This window comes from Mustela putorius, unplaced genomic scaffold (genome assembly GCF_011764305.1).
Source record: "Mustela putorius furo isolate JIRA1106 unplaced genomic scaffold, ASM1176430v1.1 tig00000450_pilon_pilon_pilon, whole genome shotgun sequence".
NCBI lineage: Eukaryota > Metazoa > Chordata > Mammalia > Carnivora > Mustelidae > Mustela > Mustela putorius.
The window spans coordinates 3,291,538-3,318,515 of NW_025421385.1; the positions used below are offsets into that span (position 1 = coordinate 3,291,538).

A 26,978-nucleotide genomic window follows, 5' to 3' on the forward strand; every position below is an offset into this window, starting at 1 on the left:
TTTTCTAATTCTTTTACAGGTTTGACAGATGAAAAAGTGAAGGCGTATCTTTCTCTCCATCCCCAGGTGTTGGACGAGTTTGTATCTGAAAGTGTTAGTGCAGAGACTGTAGAAAAATGGCTGAAGAGGAAAAACAACAAACCAGAAGGTAAGATCTCATTCGATTTGAGTGCAGGTCATTTTCTAGTTTATAGTGACAAGAAAACTAATGGAAAGTAACATACAAAGTTGATAAAATTAGCATTTTAATTCTGTAAAAGTTTTATTCTGTTTAACAAGATAAAATAAGTTAGAATGAGGGGAAATAAATAAGATACTTGACTCAAAAAAACTTGCAAAGAACTCTTGAAAAAGTAGACGTGACCATATTGAAAAATTCAGTCAGTATTAGACTTGATTTTATTTAATGGTTGTTATTAATGATTATACAAAGGTTCTCTATACTTCAGAAATATATTTATATTACTACATTTTGCAAATGAAGTCTTTAAGCAATTTTTTTGTGGACACCGTAGGTAAAGAACTGCTGACTTTGCATTCGATGTTTTGTTCACACTCGAACTTAAGATGCTGTTATATTTATAAAAAAGAAATGTAGGCTTAAAGGGGATATGAAGTGAAATAAATTTCTCCCCAAGTTGAATATGTATTAATACATTAGGTTTGATTGGATTTGAATAGTGTAGTATAATTTTAATTTTAAATAAACTTATATTTGGCTAAGTAGGACTTCTTATTTCTTATTTCTAAGAATATTCTTATAATAGAAATTTATGTCACATGATTTTAACTATATGAAGAACTTTAATGTTAAAAACAAAAATACATGCTGTTTTTCTAAATTTTGTTTCTAAATTTTGTTTAGTGTAACAAAATGCTATAAAGTTAAAAAATGTCAGTAGTTTAAAAATGATCACTATTAAAATTTTATGCTGTTAGAACCATGGTACTAGTATGCTGCTTGGAGAAGATTTTCTTCCAGTTTTCAAAGTTTCTGTGATTTTCTGACATAATTATTATATTAAAGAGATGAACCTTTCCAGGAGAGAGCTTTTGGCATCAAAGGACAAATCCGATGTAGCGGCATCTGGGTGGCTCAGCTGGTTAGACGTCCGACTCGTGATCTCATCTCGGTTCTTGGTCTCAGGGTCGTGTGTTTGAGCCCCGCACTGGGCTTCTCACACCCACTTAAAATAAAGTACATGTGAATGAGTGTGTGTGTGTGTGTGTGTGTACGCGCACGTGTGTGTATGGATTGAGGTGGTGGAAGGGAGAAGGAGAGAGAAACAGAAATAGGCCGGAGAGACGTATTCCTTTCTAAACAACCGTCATGTTTAGTATGAAACACCGAGCCTGACATGGCATCTCTCAGCTATTACAGTCCTCAAACATTTTAGAACAATCTGAGACGTTTGACACTTTTCTTTCTAGTGAGTCTGGTCGTGAGGTTGAGCGTGGTCCAGGCTGGAGTCTCAGAGCCATAGTGGGCTGTGGGGGATCCACATCACAGTGGACCACTCTGCATCGTGTGGACGGAGAAAGGGGTTGGGAAAGATGATCCACCACATGTCTTCAGAGATTTAAATTTCTGCAGTCTTTACTGTTACTGTTTTTGGCTTAATTATTGCTTGTATACTGCTTGCATTTTAAATGCATGAAGTTCTACCTGTGGTTGTGAGGCAAATTGCCTTTTGAAGGTGTACCTCTGATTCTGAATTCTAAACAATTGATTTTCAAGTGATGTTTGTGAATTTGAGAGAGCGCTTATTTCTATTGTGACCTGATGTTCTCTTTTAGAGAACGTGTAAATATTCCCTGGAAGGGTTGTGGTCAAATTCACAGCCATACATCCATTTGGGAAAAACCTCAGGAATAAAAAAATTCTCTAGGTCATGAATTATTCTAGTAACTTTTATATTCTATGTTGATTTTTATGCAAACTACATTTGACAGGCCCAGCTGTTACTCACCAAAGCTCAGATTACTAACCTATTTAACATCTACACAAGTATTAAGATATGAATATAAAACAAATCAATAAATATTAGGAGGTGATGAAAGTTGTGATAACATTCTAAGATGGAATAGAGTTTTACATCCCTAATACCATTTCAGTATTTCAGTTATGTTCAGGAAGAAACATGAATTACCTTGACTATCAGCCATGTCCCTTTTTGGCTTCTAATGTAAAAACCTGTTAGTTGACAATGGTGGTAATATCAGAAGGGATGCATGAAGAAGTGAGAACATTGGAAGTTATTATGACTATATTTGGCATCTTCTCAGAATAATATTTAAAATACATGGATTTTGTTTAAAAATCCCCCAAATGCTGGACAAAATGACAAGGCAGAAAAACTCACCACAAAAAAAAAAAAAAAGAAGAAGAGACAGTATTGAAGACTAGGGACCTAATCATTATGGACATTGGTAATATGTCAGATCTAGAGTTCAGAATGACGATTCTCAAGGTTCTAGCTGGGCTCAAAAAAGGCATGGAAGGTATTAGAGAAACCCTCTCCAGAGAAATAAAAGCACTTTCTGGAGAAGTACAATCTAACCAAGTTGAAATAAAAAAAAGCTATTAATAAGGTGCAATAAAAAATGGAGGCTCTTACTGCTAGGATAATGAGGCAGAAGAGAGAATTAGTCTCTTCTAGTGAATTAGTGATATAGAAGACCAAATGATAGAGAATAAAGAAGCTGAGCAAAACAGAGGCAAACAATTACTGGACCACGAGGGGAGAATTCAGGAGATTTCGAGAGATAAGTGATACCATGAGATGAAACAACATTAGAATAATTGGGATTCCAGAAGAAGAAGAAAGAGAGAGGGGAGCAGAAGCTATATTAGAGAAAATTATTGTAGAGAATTTCCCTAATATGGCAGAGGAAACAAGCATCAAAATCCAGGAGGTGCAGAGAACCTCCCTCAAGATCCATAAGAATAGGCCCACACCCCATCATCTAATAGTAAAGTTTACAAGTCTTAGCGACAAAGAGAAAATCCTGAAATCAGCCCGGGACAAAAAGTCTGTAACATACAATGGTAAAAATATTAGATTGGTAGTGGACTTAGCCACAGAGAACTGGCAGGCCAGAAAGAACTGGCATGATATATTCAGAGCACTAAACGAGAAAAACATGCAGCCAAGAATAATGTATCTAGCTAGGCTATCATTGAAAATAGAAGGAGAGATAAAAAGCTTGCAGGACAAACAAAAACTGAAAGAATTTGCAAACACCAAACCAGCTCTACAGGAAAAATTGAAAGCGTTCCTCTAAGCAAAGAGAGACCCTAAAAGTAATAGATCAGAAAGGAACAGAGACAATATACAATAACAGTCACCTTACAGGCAATGCAATGGCACTAAATTCATATCTCTCAATACTTACCCTGAATGTTAATGGGCTAAATGCCCCAATCAAAAGACGTAGGGTATCAGAATGGATAAAGAAACAAAACCCATCAATATGCTGTCTACAACAAACTCATTTTAGACCCAAAGACACTTCCATAAAGTGAGGGGGTGGAAAACAATTTACCATGCTAATGGACATGAGAAGAAAGCTGGGGTGGCAATCCTCATATCAGATCAATTAGATTTTAAGCCAAAAACTATAATAAGAGATGACGAAGGACACTATATCATACTCAAAGGGTCTGTCCATCAAGAAGATCTAACAATTTTAAATATCTATGCCCCTAACATGGGAGCAGCCATAACCATATTTATTGGTTATAAACCAATTAACAACAAAATCAAAGAAATACATCGACAATAATACAATGATAGTAGGGGACTTTAACACTCCCCTCACTGAAATGGACTGATCATCTAAGCAAAAGATCAACAAGGAAATAAAGGTCTTAAATGACACACTGGACCAGATGGACAGCACATATATTCAGAACATTCCATCCCAAAGCAACAGAATACGCATTCTTCTCTAGTGCACATGGAACTTTCTCCAGAATAGATCACATCCTGGGTCCTAAATCAGGTTTCAATCAGAATCAAAAGTTTGGAATCATTCCCTACATATTTTCAGACCACAAGGCTGTGAAGCTAGAACTCAATCACAAGAGGAAATTTGGAAAGAACCCAAATACATTGAAACTAAACAGCATCCTTCTAAAGAATGAATGGGTCAACCAGGAAATTAAAGATTATTCACCATGAACAAGTGGGATTTATTCCAGGGCTGCAAGGTTGGTTCAACATCCACAAATCAATCAATGTGATAAAATGCATTAATAAAAGAAAGAACAAGAACCATATGATACTCTCAATAGATGCTGAAAAAGCATTTGACAAAGTACAGCATCCTTTCCTGATCAAAACTCTTCAGTGTGGGGATAAAGGGCACATACCTCAATATTACCAAAGCCATCTATGAAAAACCCACCACAAATATCATCCTCAATGGAGAAAAACTGAGAGCTCTTCTGCGAAAGTCAGGAACACAGCAGGGATGTCCATTATCACCACTTGCTATTCAACATAGTACTAGAAGTCTTAGCCTCAGCAATCAGACAACAAAAAGAAATTAAAGGCATCCAAATCGGCAAAGAAGAAGTCAAACTATCACTCTTTGCAGATGATATGATACTATATGTGGAAAACTCAAAAAAGACTCCACTCCAAATCTGCTAGAACTTGTACAGGAATTCAGTAAAGTGTCAGGATATAAAATCAATGCACAGTAATTAGTTGCATTTCTTTACATCAACAGCAAGACAGAAGAAAGAGAAATTAAGGAGTCAATCCCATTTACAGTTGCATCCAAAACCATAAGATACCTAGGAATAAACCTAACCAAAGAGGCAAAGAATCTATACCCAGAAAACTATAAAGTACTCATGAAAGAAATTAAGGAAGACACAAAGAAATGGGAAAATGTTCCATGCCCATGGATTGGAAGAAGAAATATTGTGAAAATGTCTATGATACCTAAAGCAATCTACACATTTAATGCAATCCCTATCAAAATCCCATCTGTTTTTTTTCAAAGAAATGGAAGAAATAATCCTAAAATATATATGGAACCATAAAAGACCTTGAATAAGCAAAGGAATGTTGACAAAGAAAGCCAAAGTTGGTGGCATCACAATTCCAGACTTCAAGCTCTATTACAAAGCTGTCATCATCAAGACGGTATGGTACTGGCACAAAAACAGACACACAAATCGAAGGAACAGAATAGAGAGGCCAGAAATAGACCCTCAACTAACTCTCTGGTCAACTAATCTTCAACAAAGCAGTAAAGAATGTCCAATGGAAAAAAGACAGCCTCTTCACCAAATGGTGCTGGGAAAATGGGACAGCCACATGCAGAAAAATGAAAGTGGATCATTTCCTTATACCACACATGAAAAAAGACTCAAAATGGATGAAGGACCTCAATGTGAGAAAGGAATCCATCAAAATCCTTGAGGAGAACACAGATAACAATCTCTTCGACCTCAGCCACAATAACTTCTTCCTAGGAACATTGCCAAAGGTAAGGGAAGCAAGGGCAAAAATGAACTTTTGGGACTTCATCAAGATCAAAAGCTTTTGCACAGCAAAAAGTCAACAAAACCGAAAGACAACTTACAGAGCAGGAGAAGATATTTGCAAATGACCTATCAGATAAAAGGTTAATATCCAAAATCTATAAAGAGCTTAGCAAACTCGACACCCAAAGAACAAATAATCCAATCAAGAAATGGGCAGAAGACATGAACAGACATTTCTGCAAAGAAGACATCCAGATGGTCAACAGACACATGAAAAAGTGCTCCACATCAGTCAGCATCAGGGAAATACAAATCAAAAACCACAATGAAATATTACCTCACACCAGTCAAAATGGCTAAAATTAACCAGTCAGGGAATGACAGATGCTGGCAAGGATGCAGAGAAAGGGGACTCTTCCTACACTGTTGGTGGGAATGCAAGCTGGTGCAACCACTCTGGAAAACAGCATGGAGGTTCCTCAAAAAGTTGAAAATAGAGCTACCTTATGACCCAGCAATTGCACTACTGGGTATTTACCCTAAAGATACAAATGTAGTGATCCGAAGGGGCACGTGCACCCGGATGTTCATAGCAGCAATGTCCACAATAGCCAAACTATGGAAAGAACCTAGATGTCCAACAACAGATGAATGGATAAAGAAGATGTGGTATATATATACAATGGAATACTATGCAGCCATCAAAAGAAATAAAATCTTGCCATTTGCAACGACGTGGAGGGAACTAGAGGGTATTATGCTTAGCGAAATAAGTCAATCAGAGGAAGACAATTATCATATGATCTCCCTGACATGAAGAAGTGGAGATGCAATGGGGGGGGTTAAGGGGGTAGGAGAAGAATATATGAAACAAGATGGGATTGGGAGGGAGACAAACCATAAGAGACTCTTAATGTCACAAAACCGAGGGGGGATGGTGGGGGGGTAGGGAGAGGGTGGTGGGGTTATGGACATTGGGGAGGGTAAGTGCTATGGTGAGTGCTGTGAAGTGTGTAAACCTGGTGATTTACAGACCTGTACCCCTGGGGTTAATAATACATTATATGTTTATAAAAAAAATAAAAATAAATTTAAAGTCCCCCAAATGTAACTGTAATACTCATATTCTAAAGGGAAGCTGTTTGGTATGATTGATTGAACCCAGATCATTTAGGAAGTATGAGTAGCAAATCATATCTCTATTAGTGAACTTATATATGTCACATAATTAATAAGGAAAGTATTGGTGCTATTAACTGCTTTAAATATTTTCAACAAATACATGAATTTTTTTGTTACTCACAGAATGTAGTTACTGAATATTTTTTACCTTTCCATGATTATAGAGGTGGAACAATTTTCCTTCAAATAAAACAACTAAATATTTCATACCTAGAATTAGTGAGATTAAAATCATGCCCCCTAAACGTACTATATGCAGCCTGGAAATGCAGATTAAATAGATTTATCTGCTTAGTATATAACAGCTATTTTCTGTGCCAATATTACAATATGGTGGGATTTTAAATAATGGGGCATGAATTACTTTGCCAAAGCAAGCAGTGTTAGAAGGACACTAATAAATTATGCGTTAACTGTTAATGTATATCATGAATAAGGAAAAACAAAACAATACATCATTGAAGTAATTTACTGGAACTTCATTTTGGGTAATTTCTATCCTTGAAATTGTTTTGTTCAGATATGGAAGTTATATTCGCACATAGAAATTTCATCTCTCTTTTATTATTTTGTGTTTTTTTTATGGATTTGGGGAATTTATGGGGAAGTTTATATTCTTATATATGTTGCTTTTTTTATATATATATGTTGCTTTTTAAACTAAAAAAATAGAGTAAACATTTACAGAAGCTTCTGGAGTTTTTCTTGTATAGAAGAGTTTTCCCACTTTCAGTAATTCTAATTCGGTTTAAACCATTATCCTCTGCTTGTTTGTCGACTTTTCCATTGCAATGGATAATAAACAATGTATATTCACTAATCCCTTATTGGCTTTTTTCTGCATTTTGCTTCTCCCCTCATAATGTTACCATTTGTCATTTAGATTGTTGCATAGGAAGGTGGTGGTTGAAATCCAGTCTAGAAAAGTACACAGCTCAATTTCTGTCCCAGAGTCATCATTTTAGGTTTAAAATTAATTCATTTCACTAAAATTTGCCAACTATCTACTATGTGTTTAGCATGTGTTAAGTATTGGGCATGAAATCAGTTGTAATGGAACTTACTGTTTCTAAAGGCGGCAAAAAAGAGTAAGAAGTCTTAAGATTTATTCTCTTAGTGATTTTCAGTTCTGCCGTACAGCAATGTTGACTATAGTCACCATGTTGTACATTATATCCTCAGTTCTTATTTGTCTTATAAGTCGACGTTTGTAAGTTTTGACCAGCTTTAGCCAATCTCCTTCCTAAATAAATGATATAACACACTAAGGTTAACAGCATTTCCCCTAAGATCAGGAATGAGAGAAGGAATGCCCACTCTCATTGCTCTTTGACTCCTAGTTGACATGGTACTGAAAGTAACCTAGCCCGAGCATCAAGCAAGAAAGAGAAAAAGAAATGCAACAGAATTGGAAACAAGGAAGTAAAATGACTATTTGCAGATGACATGATTTTCATAGGTAAGGTCCTAAAGACCTCCACCAAAAAATTGTTAGGTCTTATCAGTGAATTCAGTGTAGTTGCAGGATATAAAATTAACATACAAAAATCATCACTATTTTTATATACAAACAATAAATTATCTGATAAAGTAGTACACGGTTTCATTTACAGTACTATCAAAAACAAAATTAGGAATACATTAGGAACACAATACTTCGGAATACATTTACTCAAGGAAGTTTGCTAGTCTGAAAACTAGAGGGCATTGATGAAAGAAATTAACAAAAGCACAAGTAAATGGAGTGGTATCCTGTATTCACAGGATGGAAAAATTAATGTTAAAATGTCAAAACTATCAGAGCCATTTGTAGATTTGGTGCGATTCCTAGGAAGCCTCCAGTGGCATGTTTCACAGAAGTGGAAAATGCTGTCTTATAATTTATATAGAGCCACAAAAGAGTGTAAATACTGAAAGTAGTCCCGGCGAAGAATAGAGCAGGAGGAATCGCACTTTCTGATTTCAGGATCTGTTAATCAAAGTAGTATGGTACTGGCTTAAAAAAGCAGATAAATAGAGCCCAGAAATATATAAGCATATCCGACCAACTGATACATGACAATGGGAGTCAATTATAGGAAGTGGAAGAAAGATAGTCTGTTCATTAAATGGTGCTGAGAAAACTGGACATGGACATGTACAGGATGAATTTGACCTCTGTCTTATGCAATTCACAAAAATTAACTCAAAATGCATCAGAGAGATCAATGTCAGACCGGAAACCATAATCCTTCTAGAAGAAGACAGGATCAAAGGTCTTTGACATGGGTCTTCGCAACAATTTATTGGACAGTACTCGTAAAGCACAGTAAGAAGAGCAAACCCATAAGTGGGACTACATTAAGCTAAAAAGCTTTTGCACATCAAAAGAAAAAATCTACAGTGAAAAGACAACCTACGGAATGGGAAAACCATCTATCTGATATGGGATTAATATCCAAAATAAGGAATTTATATAAGGAATTCATATAACTCAGTAGCAAAAACAAACAAACAGAAAACCCCCAAGCCTAAAACAAGAACATTAAACAATAATTCAGCTAAAAATGGGCAATAAACCTAAGTAGGCATTTTTTCCAATGAATATAGGAATGGCCAACAGGTACATGAAAAGTTACTCAACATCATCAGTTAGGGAAATGAAAGTCACAACGACAGTAAGGTATCAGATCTTGCCTATCAGAGTGCTAAGATCAAGAAAGACAAAAGATAAGGATGCTGCAAAACATCTGGGAAGGAAGTTTATAGAATCTCAAACAACCTCATACCTAATGGAGGTAGAAAAAGAACAAAGAAACCCCCAAACCTACTAGAAGGAGGGAATTAGTAAAGATTAGAACAGAAATAAAATAGAACTTGGGGTGCCTAGGGGGCTCAGTGGGTTAAGCCTCTGTCTTTGGGATCAAGCCCCACATCAGGCTTTCTGCTTGACAGAGAACCTGCTTCTTCCTCCCCCTCTGCCTGTCTCTCTGCCTACTTGTGATTTCTCTGTCAAATAAATACATAAACTCTTAAAAAAAAATAGAAACTTTAAAAAAAAAAGGCAGTATGACAGATCAGTGAAACCAGGAGCTGGTTTTTTGAAAAAATCAACAAAATTGATATACCTTTAGCCACTCATTGAAGAAAAAAGAGGGCTCAAATAAATAAAACTGAAAATGAAAGAGGAAAAATAACTGATGACACAGAAATACAAGGGATTTTAGGAGGATATTATGAAAAATTATATGCAAGAAGTTGGAGAACCTAGAAGAAGTGGACAAAATTCTAAAAACCTATAACCTTCCAAAATTGAATCAAAAAGAAATAGAAACCTTGAGCAGACCAATTAGCAGCTGTGAAATTGAATCAGTATCAAAAATTGCCAGCAAATGAAAGTTCATGACCAAATGGTAAATTCTACCAAACATGTATAGAAGAGTAATGTCTGTTCTTCTCAAACTATCCCAAAAAAATGGAAGAGGAGGAAAAAATTCCAAATTCCTTCTTCAGTGCCTGCATTACCCTGATACCAAAGCCAGAAAAGAGACACCACGAAATAGAACTAAAGACCAGTATTTCTGATGAGCATAAATGCAAAAATCGTCAACAAAGTATTAGCAAATGGAGTCCAGCAATACAGTAAAAATATCATTCACCACAATCAGGTGGGATTTGTTGCCAGGATGCAAGGGTGGTTCAGTATTTATTAATCAAACAGTATCATATATCACATAAAAGAGAAAGGACAAAAAATATATGAACATTTCAATAAATGCAGAAAAAACATTTGACAAAGTGCAACTCCCATTCATGATAAAAAAAAAAAAAAACAAAACCAATCCCTCAGGAAAGTAGATTTAGAGGGAATATGCCTCAACATAATAAAGGCCATTTATAAAAACCCAGAGCTTGACTTCATACTTAGTTGTGAAAAACTGAGAGCTTTCCCTTTAATCAGGAAAAGACAGGTATGTCTACTCTCACCACTTTTATTCAACATAATGCTGGAAGCCTTAGCCACGGCAATGAGAGAACAAAAAGAAATAAGAAGCATCCATATTGGTAAGGAAGAGTAAAACTTTTATTGTTTGCCAATGACATGAAAGGCACCACCATAAAACTAGTTGAACTGATAAAGGAATTCAGGAAAGGTGCAGGATAGAAAATCAATACACAGAAATCATGCATTTCTATATGCTAATAAGGGAGCAGCAGAAAAAGAGATTAAGAAAACAATCCCATTTACAGTTGCACCAAAGATAGTAAGACACATAACCAATGAGGTGAAAGTCCTATACTCTGAAAACCAAAACATTGGTGAGAAAAACTAAAGATGACACAAAGAAATGGAAAGACATCCCGTGTTCATGGATTGGAAGAACAAATGTTGTTAATGTTAAAAGCAATCTGCAGATTTAACGCAATCCCTCCCAAAATACCAATAGCATTTCCGACAGAACTAGAACAAAAATTATCTTAAAATTCATATGGAACCACAAAAAACCAAATTACCAGAACAGTCTTGAAAAAGAAAAACAAAGCCAGAGGTATCACAATTCCAGGCTTTAAGTTATATTACTTAAATCTATATAGATGCTTAAATCTATATAAATGCTAACTCTATAGCAATCTATATAGTATGGCACAGGCACAAAAATAGACACAAGGAGCAATAGAACAGGACAAAGCCCAGAAATGCACCCACAACTGAATGTCAGTGAGTCTTTGACAAAGCATGGAACAATACCCAACTGGAAGAGGACAGTCTCCTACATGGTACGGGGAAAGCTAGATCACGTTCTTACACCATAAACAAGGGATAAACTCAAAATGGATTAAAGACCTAAATGCGAGACCAGAAACCATAAAAATCCTAGACGAGAACATAGGCAGTGAGGTCTGACATCGGCGGTAGCCACATTTTTCTAGATTCGCCTCCTGAGGCAAGGGAAGTAAAGCAGATATAAACCGTTGGCACTACATTAAAACAGAAAGCTTCTGCACAGCCAAGGAAATAATCAACAAAACCAAAAGGCAGCCTACTTGAATGGAGAAGATATTTGCAAATGACATATCCAGTAAAGGGATAGTACCCAAAATATATTAAAAAAAAAATTCACAGAACTCCACACTTCCAAAACAAATAATTCAATTTAAAATTGGGCAGAAGAGATGAACAGACATTTTCCCAAAAAAAGACATGCAGATTTCCAGCAGGCACTTGAAAAGATGTTCAGCACCACTGATCATCAGGGGACATACAAATCAAAACTTCAATAAGAATATTACCTGGTATCTGTTTAAAATCAAAAACAAGGGCGCCTGGGTGGCTCAGTGGGTTAAAGCCTCTGCCTTCGGCTCAGGTCATGATCTCAGGGTCCTGGGATCGAGTCCCGCATCAGGCTCTCTGCTCAGCAGGGAGCCTGCTTCCCTCTCTCTCCCTCTGCCTGTCTCTCTGCCTACTTGCGATCTCTGTCTTTCAAATAAATAAATAAAATCTTTAAAAAAAAATAAAAATAAAATCAAAAACAAGTGTTGGCAAAGATGTGGAGAGAGAGGAACCGTTTTGTGCTGTCGGTGGGAATGCAAACTAGTGCAGCTGCTGTGGAAGACAGTGTGGAGGTTCATCAGAAACTTAAAAGTAAAACTATGCTACGATCAGGTAGTTGCACCACTGAGTACTCAAAGAATATAAAAAAATTCAAAGGGATAGATGCACCCCTATGTTTATTGCACCATTATCAACAATAGCCAAATTATGGAAGCAGCCCAAGTGTCCATGGATAGATAAATGGATACAGATGTGGGAGGGGGGTGTGTGTATGTGGTGAATTTTATATACTAAGCAAAATAAGACAGAGAAAGACAAATACCATATGATCTCACTGATATGTGGAATTGAAGAAACAAAGAAAGAAACAAATAGACTCTGAACTATAGAAAACAAATGGAGTGTCAGTGGAGGGGCGGTGGGTGGGGGATGGGGGAACAGGTGATGGGGCGGCAGGAGGGCACTTGTCGTGATGAGCGCACAGTGCTGTAGGAAACTATGGTCCAACCTAGACTAATAGAAACACTGTATGTTCACTGGAATTAAAACACTTAATAAAATTTTTAAAAAGATGAGATAATTTGTTCGCTAGGATGTGGAGAAAAAGGAACCCTTGAGCAGTCTCTGTGAAAGACAGTATGGAGGCTCCTCAGAGAGTTAAACATAGATTTGCACTACGGCCCAGCGGTTGCTCTGCTGAGAATATATCTGGGGGAAAGGACATGACCACGTTGAAGAAATGTCTGCACCTTTATCTTCACCGCGTGGTTATTCAGAACAGCCCAGACAAGGGAAGTGTCCATTAACACAGATAAAGAAGATTCAGTGTCTATATGTATATAGTGGAATATTATTCAGCCACAAAAAGGGAAGAAATACTGCCACTTGTGGGGATATGGATGGACCCCAAGGACATTATTCTAAGTGCTTTACATCAGACAGAAAAAGGAGAATACTGTGTGATTTCACTTTTTATTTTATTTTTTATTATTTTTAATAACATATAATGTATATTTGTTTCAGGAGTTCAGGTCTGTGAATCATCAGCCTTACACACTTCACAGCACTCACCATAGCACACACCCTCCCCAGTGTCCATAACCCAGCCACCCCCTTCCTCTTACACCCCACCCCTCCAGCAACCCTCCGTTTGTTTCCTGAGATTAAGAGTCTTTTTGGTTTGTCTCCCTCCCTGGTCTCATCTGCTTTCATTTTTCCCTCCCTAGCCCCCACAACCCCCCACCCTGCCTCTCCAATTCCTCATATCAGAGAGATCAAATAACTGTCTTTCTCCAAGTGACTTATTTCGGCCAGCATAATACCCTCTAATTCCATCCACATCATTGCAAATGGCAAGATTTTATTTTTTAATGGCTGCATAGTATTCCATTGTATATATATACCACATCTTTATCCATTCATCTGTTGGCGGACATCTAGGTTCTTTCCATAGTTTGGCTCTTGTGGACATTGCTGCTATAAACATCCAGGTGCATGAGCCCCTTTGGATCACTACGTTTGTGTCGTTAAGGTAAATACCCTTAACTACCCCAGTAGTGCAGTTGCTGGATCATAGGGTAGCTCTATTTTCAACTTTTTTGAGGAACCTCCATATTGTATTCCAGAGTGGCTGCAGCAGCTTGTATTCCCGCCAACAGTGTAGGACGGTTCCCCTTTCTCCGCATCCTCGCCAGCACCTGTCGTTTCCTGACTGGTTAATTTTAGCCATTCTGACTGGTGTGAGGTGATATCTCATTGTGGTTTTGATTTGTATTTCCCTGATGCCGAGGGATGTGGAGCACGTTATCATGTGTCTGTTGACCATCTGGATGTCTTCTTTATAGAAATGTCTCTTCATGTCTTCTGCCCATTTCTTGATTGGATTATTTGATCTTTGGGTGTTGAGTTTGCTAAGCTCTTTATAGATTTTGGATACTAGCCCTTTATCTGATATGTCCTTTACAAATATCTTCTCCCATTCTGTTGGTTGCCATTTGGTTTTGTTGACTGTTTCCTTTGCTTTGCAAAAGCTTTTGATCTTGATGAAGTCCCAATAGTTCATTTTTGCCCTTGCTTCCCTTGCCTTTGGTAATGTTTCTAGGTAGAATTTGCTGTGGTTGAGGTCGAAGATGTTGGGAAAATTGGACATCCACATGCAAAATAATGAAACAGGACAATTTCCTTACATGATCTCACTTTTTTTGTGGAATTAAAAAAAAAAAAAGGCCTCAGCAAAAGGGATCGAATTTGTGGTAACTGGAAAAGGGGTTAGTTTGAGGGGGAATTGGAAGAAGGTGGACAAAATGACAACCTTCCAGTTGCCAGATAAATATGTCCTAGGGAGGGACGTAATGTACAACATGATGTTTGTAGCTAACACTGAAGTAGGATATAGAGGAAAGGTAAGACAGTAGCCCCTAGAACTTCTCATCACAACGAAATAAATATGTATTTTTGTATCTGTATGATGATGGCTGTTACAGTAATCATTTCCTGACATATTGTCAAATTAGGCCATACACCCTAAACTTATACAGTGCCATATGCCAATTATATTTCAAGGAAACGGGAAAAAATAGGAAAAAAGTGCTGAAAGAGAAGGATCATTTTTTAAGGGTTAATGTAACAAGAAGACCTTGCTTTGTTGGGACCAGGAGAGGGTTCTGTGGGACAGTGGAGCGTGAGTTTGCTGGTTAGAAAAGAGGGAGCGTGAGTTGGGACCACTGCACGGGGCCGAGCTCTGTGCAGTATCTCAGCGGAGGTGGGTGCAGGTGTGAGCAGGGCCCAGCTGTGCAGGACCTTGGAGGTTGTATGTAAGGGCTTTGGAGTTTATCTTCAGAGCAGTGTGAACCTATGTAAAGATCTGAAGGAAGCTTGATAGGATGCATTTTCCGTGGATTTTCACAATCGGTAGTGTCTTGTTTAGCATGAAAAACACCAGTGCAGTGAAGTTTCAGTGTCTGGTCAGCTGTGTACGTGTTCGTGGTTTGTTGTGTCGTGTCAGTCACTTACGGGTATCTTTATGCAGGTGCTCCATCTTTTGAGATTGAAGCAGAAAGAGTGTGTTTGTAAAACATCAAGGAGTAAAAGTTTGCTGGAAACAACTTTTTATAGAAACTGTACAACTTTTACATTTTCTACGGTGTTTGTTTGTTTTGCTTTGTGTTTGTTTGTTTTTTAAGTAGGCTCCACGACCAGCTCCGGGAGCAGGGAAAGCGTTCGTCTCTCTAGTCTGTATAAAACTTGAAACATGATCCAGAATGACTCATAAAGCACAGGATGTTAAGCAGAGACCCAACAAAATCAGGACAGTTCTCACACTTCTGAAAGAGTTGAACAGGAAATGGTAAAAACAATGGAAGGAATGCTTTATCTTTGACTACTTATAAACACCAAACGCGCATGATCCGTAAAGAACCATTAGTTCTAGGGGAGTTTGAAGAATTGGTCTCAGGCGAAGAGTTTTAAAAGTTAAGAGTCCTGGGGCGCCTGGGTGGCTCAGTGGGTTAAAGCCTCTGTCTTCGGCTCAGGTCATGGTCCCAGGGTCCTGGGATCGAGCCCCGCATCGGGCTCTCTGCTCCGCAGGGAGCCTGCTTCCTCCTCTCTCTCTCTGCCTGCCTCTCTGCCTACTTGTGATCTCTGTCTGTCAAATAAATAAATAACTAAAATCTTCAAAAAAAAAAAAAGTTAAGAGTCCTGGGGCACCTGGGTGGCTCAGTCCGGTAAGCATCTGCCTTCAGCTCAGGTCATGTTCCCAGGGTCCTGGGATCGAGTCCCATATCGTGCTCCCTGCTCACCAGAGAGTCTGCTTCTCCTCTCCCTCTGCCTGCAGCTCTGCCTGCTTGTGCTCTCTCTCTGTCAAATAAATAAATAAAAATCTTAAAAGAAAAAGTCAAGATTCCTGAGGTCAATCATAGTCAAACCTCACTTTGGAATTTATGGGATGTTTTTCGCTTAAAGGTTTTATCTAAAACATATATAAGTAACCAATACTTATTTTCATAGTTTCATATGTATGAGCATTATTGGAGATAGACTTAGTAATACTCTCACAGCCTTAAAATATTTCTTTAAACGTTAGTGAAAGTGCTCAGCTTTCAGTTTGGCCTGTGCTTATCCTCATACTGTAGTGCCTATTCAGCTTTTTGTGCATTATTTTACAGTGGGGCCAGGGAAATTAAGTTCTAGAGTAGGTCCTGTTAGAACTTTCTTCATTAACTATTTATATGCAATTCTAATATGTATGATACTTAGAATATGTTAAATTATTGCTAATTTCCAAGATACCTCACTTCAGTTTTTGTGGTGTGTGTGATGCTGTAAAGAGGAAGTGATTTTTGATGCAAAATAATTTTTAATTTTTTTCATGGTAAAAATAATTATTGTAGGGGCACCTGGGTGGCTCAGTGGGTTAAGCCTCTGCCTTCCGCTCGGGTCATGATCTCAGGGTCCTGGGATTGAGCCCCGCATTGGGCTCTCTGCTCAGCAGGAAGCCTGCTTCCCCCCTCTCTCTCTGCCTGCCTCTTTGCCTGCTTGTCATCTCTGTCTGTCAAATAAATAAATAAAATCTTAAAAAAAATACTTACTGTATTTCCCCATAGACATTTTAAAATATAACATGCAACATATATTTGATCTTTGCTTTAAGAATTGCAAATCTGTTACCTAGAACAGTATCCTGTTAGTTAGGGTCCTTGCTCTAAATATTTATTGAATGAAGGGATGCACTTAAGTAATACATGCATATGCAGAGTTTTAGGAAAACTGGGAATTACTAATAAAACTAAAGCGTTATGAAATGAAATTGATTCCTGACTAGTAAACATTTATGGAAAGGGTCATGAGTGAATGTAGCAAACCCCATAAGATTGCATAAAGTCACCATACTTTTCATAAAAAGAAGTTTTAGAAGAATTATTTTTATGCTATTAAGAGGGGAAAAAAAACCCCAGGAATTTAATAGGAAGGAGCAGCTAGAAGAGTTATTATGTCTGTGGATTTAAAAAAACCAACCAAACAAAAAAACAATTTTATCAACTTTCTCGAATAGTTTAAAGAAAAAAAAATCTCAGTAAAGAGTTATAAATTTGTATAAATGTTTAAATTTTCAAAATATAATAGCAAATATGTACATATTTGTGAACTACTGTTCTGAGTGCTTGTATTAATTCAGATAATCCTTGCCACAGTGTTAGGAGAAGGGTATCCTTATCAGCCCCATTTTACAGATGAGGAAACTGAAATAGGACTCTTAAGCATCCGAGCTGGGATATGAACTTGGTGTTTGTATCCTTGAGGCTGCACTCTTAACCATGACATTGTTTTCCTGTTATTGGTCAGGTCAATACATGGCCGAGTGGGAGCTTGACTCTACAGTAACAAGACCAGCTCTGCACCTGTGTGCTCTAGACATCTCCTCTGAAAGGTCTGGTGTATTCCCTCGTTCCAGAGTCACACTCAGGGGCCTTGTACAAGGATATGGAGACATTTGCTGTACAAATGATGCCCTAAATGATGCTGTACAAATGATACCCTAAGTGAAGCCTCATTCTAATGAGACAGTCACGTAACCCTGAGTCTCCATACTTGGTACTTGGAAAATGTTCTCAAGGTGCCAGTTTTCTCCCTTTCTGCCTGGTCTGGCCTAGTATCACCTCGGACATAGAAAGGAGGATGTCCTTTCCCTAATGCCTCCTGGATTCTTCATTTGAAACGTGTAGGTTAAGCATCACAGGAAGGGAGTTCACACCCTTCATTTGGTTGTATGGTAGGACCTTACAGAGCTTTTGGAATCAAGAAATAGCTGGTTCGGCTGGGTGAAGAACTAGCATGTATACGCTGTGCTACAGCGTGTTCACTCACAACTTCCCTGGCATCCAGTCACATGCAGACAGTTGCAGATGTGGACGGTGGGAAGAAGAGCATCTTTATGTACTCCACCTGCCTCGTCTGCACCATTTCACTGTCACTCACCCGGGAAACAGAGCTCTCATGATTGGCTTCACAATGAAAATTCCCTTGACTAGAGTGGGAGGAATTACTCCTGCCCTGCGCACAGGGCTACCATAAGAAAATCATTTTAACTTGTAATACCTTTTGGTGAGGAAGAAGGAATGGTTATTGGCAACATTTATAATATGGTTATAAGGCAAGAACATCTGCCACTTGTTTCGTGATATTGTTTCAAGACAAAGAGGTAAAGAAATACCTTCATCTGGCTGCTTTTCAAATATGCCAAGATATTAATATTTTGATGCCTGCAAAGTAGAGCCAGTTTTCTCATGAAGAAGTATTTCTATAATCAGATTAAAGGGTTTTCATTGTGAAATAAAATGAATGAAGTCTCTCGCCCTCTCTCTCTCTATATGTGTATATATATATTTTTTAAATATTTTAAAAGTGACTTTAATAGTTTATATTTATGATAAATCCTTCTTCCCTAAGATTTATAGTAAAATATTTTCTCCTGAATTTTTTCCACAAATATATTTGTGTAGAATAGCATTTCAATATATTTGTTTATTTAAAATATCTTTAAAGATTTTATTTATTTGTGAGAAAAAGAGAGCACATGCACGCAAGTCAGGCTTGGGAGGGTGTGCAGAAAGAGAAGGAGAAGCAGGCTCCCCACTGTGCAGGGGGACCGACCAGGGGCTCAGTCCCAGGGGATTGACCTGAGTGGGGGGATCATGACCCGAGTCGTAGGCAGACGCTCCACCAACAGAGCCACCCAGGTGACCCAAGACTTTGCATAGGTTTACAGATATTTTGCTTTTAGCTCTCTGAGGGAAAAGGAGCTAACCATGGATTTAAGACATTTTCTTATTCAGCCAGTCACCTTTCAAACTGCTGATACATCTTAGAGGTTTTACATATTAAATTGTTTCTGGATTTTAATGTCTTTCCTGCATTTACTTATATCAGATGAGTTTTCCCACAGATAACTAACAGCAGAGAAGTGGCGTGGCAGGTGTGGCAGGGTTGTGGCACAGAGCTTTCGCAGAGGAGGCGCGGGGGAGGGGTGACCCGTTTCTTCCTTATCCCAGTTGAAGGAGCAGGCCTGGCGAGGGTGTAGAAGCCGTATTTGCAAAAAGCTCTTCTAAAGTCTGTCTTCTATATTGACGTCAAAGTGGGTGCTTGAAAATGTGAATACCTGCATTTGTCCTTATTATTTCCCATATTAATCCCATGACTAAAATACTGCATTGGTGCAGAACTTGGAGCGTAAGTTGACAGTCTGTCCAACTTGGAGGCTAAGCTTTCATGAGCATCGTTGCCATCTCTACTTCTGTTTCTGCACACACACCCTTCACCTAATCTACACAGAATACCCGCGCGGGATTTTGTTTTGTGCTCCCATACTAGCACAACTAAGACTGATGCCCTTCCCCCACCCTGTTTTGATGATCCGTCCTTGTCCTGAAAATTCAACTTATGCATCTCAGGAGACAGTCAACAGAGTGAAAAGGCAACCCATGAAAAAAGAGAAATTAAAAAACTCATCCTACTTAACAACAAAAAAAATCCCCAGATTTTAACGAACAAAGGACTCGAGTACGTGTTTCTTCCAGGAAGTGACCCAGCCTGCCAAGTTAGCACATGAGAAGATGTTCAGCATCACTAATCATAGGGAAATGCAAATAAAAACCTCAGTGAGAAGCCACCTCACACCCATTAGGATGGCCATAAAAAAACCAAAACAAAACTGAACAAAACCCAGAAAGTAGCAAGTGTTGTGCTTTGGAGGCTTTGGAGCAACTGGAACCCTTACGTCCTGCTGGTAGGAATGCAAAATGGAGTAGCTGCTATGAAAACAGTGTGGAGGTTTCTCCGAAAATTCAAATAGTATTACCATATGATTCCGCAGCTCTCCTTCTTGGCTGTATGCTCCCAAAAAACTGAACACAGGGACTGGAAGAGGTGTTTATGCATCTGCGTGCATGGTGACATTATTTGCAATGGCTGATGGTGTAGGCAGCCCAGCTGTCCGCGGAACGATGAGAGGACACCGCATGCGGTGTATAGTGCGGGATTACTCAGCCTTAAGAAGGAAGGGGCATTGGGACACATGCTGCAGTAAGGGTGAACCTCGAGGAAATTATGCTGAGCGAAATAAACCAGTTACAACAGGACAAATACTGTATGTTTCCATTTTCATGAGGTGCCTAGAGTAGTCAGATTCTTAAAGACAGAAGTAAAATCGTGGGTGCCAGGGGCTGGGGGAGGGGGGATGAGGCTTAGTGTTTAATGGGTACAGTCTTTCAGTTTTGCAAGATAAAAATCTCTGGAGATTGCACAATAATGTGAAATATTAAATATCACTGGACTATAAACTTAGGAAATGGATAAAATGGTAATTTTCTGTATCTTTTATGTAAATTAAAAAAATTTTAATTAATAAAAATTTAATTCAAGTATCATGTCTTCCTGGGAGTCGTTTGGGGATCTTCCCAGATTGACTGAGATGTGCCCATCTGCTGCCCACAGCATCCCTGGCTTGCTTTCATATCTTTGACAGAAGTGGATTTACGGAGTAGATCCATGTTGTGTGAAACTGGAGAGAAACCTTCATAAAGAAAAGTTGGCATAAAATTGAATATTTCTCTGGATTGAGGAAAGAAATATCATAAATCATGAATTTGGAAAAGTTGGAAAGTATCACAAATATCACAAAAATCCAGAAAATTAATATAATGTAATACTAATTTATTTCTTCAAACATCCCTATAGTATGTTTTTTTGTTGTTGTTTTTGTTTTTGTTTTTTGCTACACACTCTTGAATCTCTGCCTGACAGTTTGGTAAATTCATTTTACATAGAGAGGTTAGAAAAATAATTCAGTCTTCTGCTGTTATGATTGAGAGAACTAAAAAATTTTTTGCTAATTTAGAAAATTTTCTTTTAGCTTTATGACTCATTATTGATAATGGTATGTCAGTATTTTTAGGATTGTTGTCAAATTTGGGAAAATCTGCTTCAAACTTTTTTCATATGTAAGCTATAATATTTTAGGGCTTTCAGATTTTTGGAACTTTTTTTTTGGATGGGCAGCACATGCTAACCAGTCTGTCACTGATGCCCAGTGTCCCACACTAGTTAGCTGGCCCGGGGCTGGTTAGGGATCTCCCTGGAAGGGTAGGTAGTATTTTAGCCAACATGGAAGTGACCAGGAAGCTTATAAATATGTCCCCCTCAAACCAAGTTAAATATGCCCCCAACTCCATTTCCCTTTAGCCAGATCCTAAAAATGCTACATCTGTCCACTACCTCTCAACATGCTGTAAATGTGACCGAGAGGCAGATTACAAAGACAGCAGTGTTTACCAGCTATAGTGACAACGCCTGACTTTTGCAAGTTTGGTGAACACTTGACCACACAAACACAGTGCTGTGCTACAGAGCCTGGGAGGTTTTGAAGTCAGGCCCTTTGCCTCCTGGACCCTCCCATGACTGGACAAGGACTTTGCGGAGCCTCTTGTTGGATCACTGTGATCAGCAGGCCCCTGAGTGCAGGGCGTGTCCTGTTGGCGATCTTTTTCTTAATCCCTAACCCACTCGGTGCAAGTCTACTGAATGGATGAATCGCGGCTGACTGACTACTAACCTAAATAAAGGGCCATACCTGTGTCTCCTTCCACTGTGACGCCGGTGACTCGGTCTGAGTCCGGAGAGCAGGGGGCTATAGTGTTTGTCGGAGAGTAGTGAGCGGAGTCCCCTGCGGCTGCTCATTTCACGTGCGCGCCGCTAATCCGAAGAAGGTTCTCTCCCCGTCTGTCATTGACCAGCTGTGATTCTAGGTGATAGACTTGGGGGTCTTTTGGAAAGTAGAGTATTAAGTTGATCATGTGACTTACATCTTGAAAGTGATAAAAAATTCAGATCACATTAACAATTACTCTGTTGAGATTTTTTGATAGAATATGCTTCAAACGAGTATGTTCACCTTGTAATGAGAAACAAACAAAAAATTGTATTTCAAAAAGGAAGTAATTGAGTTACTCTTCGGAAGGAGCTTGACAGAAGTTATCATTCGGCACCGACCTGGACTCAGGAGAACCTCAGATTTTCATTCTGAAAAGACTTTGGTCACGGCAAAAGCAGCCGCGTGTTCACGTGCTGAAGTTATGAGACCCAGTGAGGACCCCCGAGATCCTCTCCACGGGTTCGATTTTGTGAAGTAGACTTAGGACCTTTGCCAGCACCGTGCAGTACTCCTGCAGAGCCCAGCGTCAAAGAAGTAAACGAGCATTTTGAGCAAGATCTCCATAAGATAGTACTCAGGCATTCTTTCCCTAACCCAACCAGCCAGTGGTGAGAGTATTACAAAGAAAAAAGGGAAAGGCCATGTCACAGGATTTTCTACCCCCAACTTGAAGGAAAATAATATTTTTTAACAACAGTCAGAGCTGCAACGTAGGCACCTCAGGAGTTCCTAGAAATCCCTCTGTCTCACGTGTAAGAAAGCTGAGGGCAGAGTTCTTTCCCTGTTTTCCATTCAGCTCTTCTTACATCCAGGGACGCCTTTAATATGAAGCCAGACACGATTTCTGTGAAGCAGATCGAGAAAGCAGTTCAGGTGAGCAGCAGAAGGTAGAGGCTGGCAGCGCCAGAGGCTGGGTCCTGTCCCTCGGCCCTGGGCTCCCAGACTCCCCTGGGCTGTCTCAGGTATTAGCCTTCGTGATGTAGACATTCCTGCATTGCTTGTCTGTTTAAACAGAATGATGACTGTAGTGTTAGCGATGATAATTTCCAGGGGTGCCGGGGTTGCTCAGTCGCTTAAATGTCTGCTCTCAGCTCAGGTCATGATCTCAGGGTCCTGGGATGAGTCCCACGTCGGGCTCTCTGCTCAGCAGGAGTCCGCTTCTCCCTCGCTCTTCGCTGCCCGCCCTGCTCGTGCTCCCTCCGTCAAAGAAATAAATCTTAAAAAAAAATATATATATATATATATAATTTCCATAGCTTCTTTCCAGTTTCAAATTACTTGAATTTATTTTACATCTTGGTTTAGTGATGTCTGAATTTTATTTTACTTGTTTAAAATAGTTTTCTCAATACCTTCTTGGGTTTTACTAGAACCTTAAATGTAGTAAGCCCATATTAAAATATTACCTTATTTCAGAAAATTTAATTTTTATCATTTTAAGTATTGTGAATAAACATTTTACCCACTTTTATGGTTGCAGCTACTTCTTAGAGCTGCAGGTAGTAATAATTTCCAACAGATGCCGTAGCTAGTACTAGAGAACTCATTTACCCCAAACTGTACCATCTGTGAACTGGCTTATTTTTCCTTATGGGAAACACAGTAGTCAGCACTGTATCTTAAGTTCTAGCTCTCATTATTACATGTTGAATGCCTTCACTGAAGCCAAGGATTCAGTTTCATCCATCGAACGAAGAAATTCTTGCTGCCTATACTAGTTCTTAAATGACACTGATACCAATGTAAAAATGTTACATTCTATAAATCTTCACATAACCAAGTGAAATTATGGCTTCATGATAAATTGCAGAAATCTTCAAAATACTGCCTCTAATTTTTAAATTTTCTCCAATAAGAGAAGATTTTTCTTCATTTGACCCAACTGCTATTAATTTGTATCCTATATTTACTCTCATTAATGTGCTCTCCATTCGTAATTTGTGGATGTGTAAAGCTGTGATTTTTAGAAGATGTTGTTTTCCAACAACATCGTAGCATTCAGCAAACATATTCTTACAGGCTTTGGGATCAGACCATTCTGAGTTTCAGCCGGGGGTCTGTCACTTAATATTTAGCTGACTGATCTCATTTAATTTCTGTAGTTCAGCTTGTCCAAGTCTGTTTCCTCATCTCTAAAGTGAGATTAAAAAAATTCCAAGTACATGTGACAGATGTTAACTGGACTTATTACTAGTGATCAGTTTGCAGTATATGGAAATACTGAACCATTATATTGTACATCTGAGGTTAGTATAATGTATATCAATTATACCTCAATAAACAGAAATAAAAAAAATAAGGTAAAACTTCCCAGAGCAAATGTAGAGACCAACCCCTGATACAGGCTAGTTACTCCCAAAATGACAGCTGTGTATATCAGTGCTTTTTTAGAAAAACTGGTTGTTTTTCTGGTGTATAGTTCTATGATTGTAGAACATGTGTTTTGCGTAAACCCTGCCACACTCAGGATGCAGAAGTTCCATCACCCTGAAGAGCTTCCTCACGTTATCCCCTGGTAGTCGTATCCCCTGTCCTGGTTGCTCTGGTCACCAGCACGGGAGTTGTGTCTTTTTCAAGATTTCTTGTAGGTGGGGTCCTGAGTATCCTTGTCACTCAGCCTTACTGTCTCGAGACTCCCCCCACATCATTGCACAGGTCTCTTGTTGCTTGTATTGGGCAACAAGCTTGTATTGCTGGTGTGTAGATGCACACAGTTTGCTTACCCACTCGTCTGCTAAAGCACACTTCTTTATTTCCAGTGTGGGGGAATTGGAGGTAATTTTAATGCTAAAAAAAATCTATAATTCCTTAGAATGAAAGATTTCATGGGAAATGCTGGTTCATTGTGCTTTTAATGGAGTGTTTTTATGTGTTGACTAATCTTACGGTTTTGTTTCTTTGATGAGATTTGAATCTCATCCCTTGGATAGGGGTCTGTGAGTCTTCTGAATCCATTGAAGACCTATCATAACATGTGTTGAAATATGTGAAAAATGTCATCCATTTCATACTTATCCTACCAGCTTAAATTTCATTTGGTGGCAGAGCTCTCCATGCATTGATCAGGCTTCTAATACCTTATGCAGTGTTTGATAGGACAGTGGTATATTAAATGTTCATTCAATGAATAAAGGTTGAGTGAGTGGATGAATGATTCAGAAGTATTCTAATGTCTATAATGAGGTTAATCTTGATTAATGGTGAAATAGTAGTAGAAGGTTGTTATATTAGTTCTTATGTTAAAACTATAGGTTTTCCCTATGTAATTGGAAACTGGAGACTTTAGAGTAAATATGTTGTTTAACAAAGAAAGTGAGTCATTTGTACCCAATGGTACATTGTCTAAAGGTAGCTGTTATTTTATTCTACTGTGGCCTTGTTGCTGTTGAATATGGCGAAGGGAAAAATTATGTAATTCAAAGTGAATATGATATTGATGATTATTTTAAATATTTTTTCAAGTTTTAAAGATTTTCCTTGATGATTTTATTTTGATAAATGATAGCAAAGAAACATGTGACCTATTTCAAAGCCCCAGAAGCCCTCATAATATTAACCTCACTCTTGAAAGAGGAAGAAACATTACTTTGGAAATGTGAAAGTTGCTTATACTTGGTCCTTGCGTTCTTCAGATGTGAAGTGGTGCCAGGCTGCTAAGTGATTTTACGTTGTCATCAGAAACACTGCCATCAAGTGAGGCTTCATGTACGATGGAGTAGAAGGCTCTTTGATCTAGGTCAATACAAATAGAAAAAGAACTTCTTGATGTGTGTGGATTTTTTAGAATAATGTAACTCAAAATTAAGCAATCATTGTGAATCTGTTCAGGAGTTTTATGTTATGCTTTTGAATATTAGGGTTAGACTAGGAAAGCAGTATGGGTATAGGTAATTACAGTCAGAAAACAGAATTAAAATAGCAGTATTCAGGCAATTTGATGCATTTCTGCTCCACTCAGGATTGTGGTAACATTAGAATGAATACATATTCGCCTTTTATTCTTACTGTGCTTTCATGCTTTTTGAGGTAGTAACTTAGTTCGAAATTGTTAATTTGACTGCACTAGTATGTCTGTGTATTATTGGAAGTATATTTTATTTTATTAAACTTTTTACTCTTTTTTAAAGATTTCATTTACTTATTTGACAGAGAGAAAGAGCACAAGCATGGGAAGTGGCAGGCAGAGGGAGAAGCAGGCTTCCCGCTGATCAGGGAGCCTGATGCAGGGCTCCATCCCAAGACCCTGGGATCATGACCTGGGCTGAAGGCAGATGCTTAATCCACTGAAAGTGGATTAAGTGGATTAATATACTCCTGAAAGTATATTAAAAAAAGAAAAATAGGGATATTATTTGTTAACTCTAAAAATTATTTCTGAAAAATTTATAGAGTTATAAGAAATATACATAATTTCAGTATTATTATAATCACACTGTGATTATTGTCTTCTTTCTTAGTCATAACACATAGGTAGACTCAGTTTTCAGACACAAAGAGGCTAGGCTGTTATTTCCTGATGGCTGCCGCAGCACAGCAGACTTTCATTAAAGTTGGTCACACCACCTTCAGAGCGTAGAGCTTAACTGATAGGTTGACTCTCAATTTATGCATTCATATGCTTAGTGTCTTTCTTTACTTTTCTTTTCTTCTTCTTCTTTTTTTTTTAGTGTATTTCTTATTTGTTCATTCATTCAGTACATGCTGGTCAAACCAGTTCTAAGTAAATGAAGCCGTCGGATATATGGTCAGGCTGTCTGGTCTGACTATCAGAATAGAAGCATTCGATTAAAAGTTGAAGTTTGTCACCTTTTGTAATTTACTGTCATTTAAAACTTATTTCTTCTTGTTTTCTTGGGAAATAAAACTATGTAGTCAGAGTCTTCATATTGTAATTTTGGTAGATATTCTAATGCAACCAAATTTGGAAATGTGTATTTGCTAATGACATTAAATAGTGTTGAGAAAGCAAATGATTTTTTCATTTCAACATACGTAAAGCCAGTGCTGAAATTTTGTATTATGCTCCCTTTTTGTCTGATCTAGTTTAGATTGTATTA

General features: G+C 38.2%; 1 protein-coding gene across 2 annotated transcripts in view; it reads left to right on the forward strand.

The window, feature by feature from the left end:
• Positions 1-26,978, forward strand: part of PDE10A (phosphodiesterase 10A) — a 231,585-nt gene that overhangs the window by 61,476 nt on the left and 143,131 nt on the right. For both annotated transcript variants that reach the window (XM_004769572.3, XM_045080063.1), the window contains exon 2: positions 20-148. In XM_004769572.3, coding sequence (XP_004769629.2) covers positions 20-148 — 129 coding nt within the window. The remainder of the gene's footprint in view (positions 1-19; positions 149-26,978) is intronic.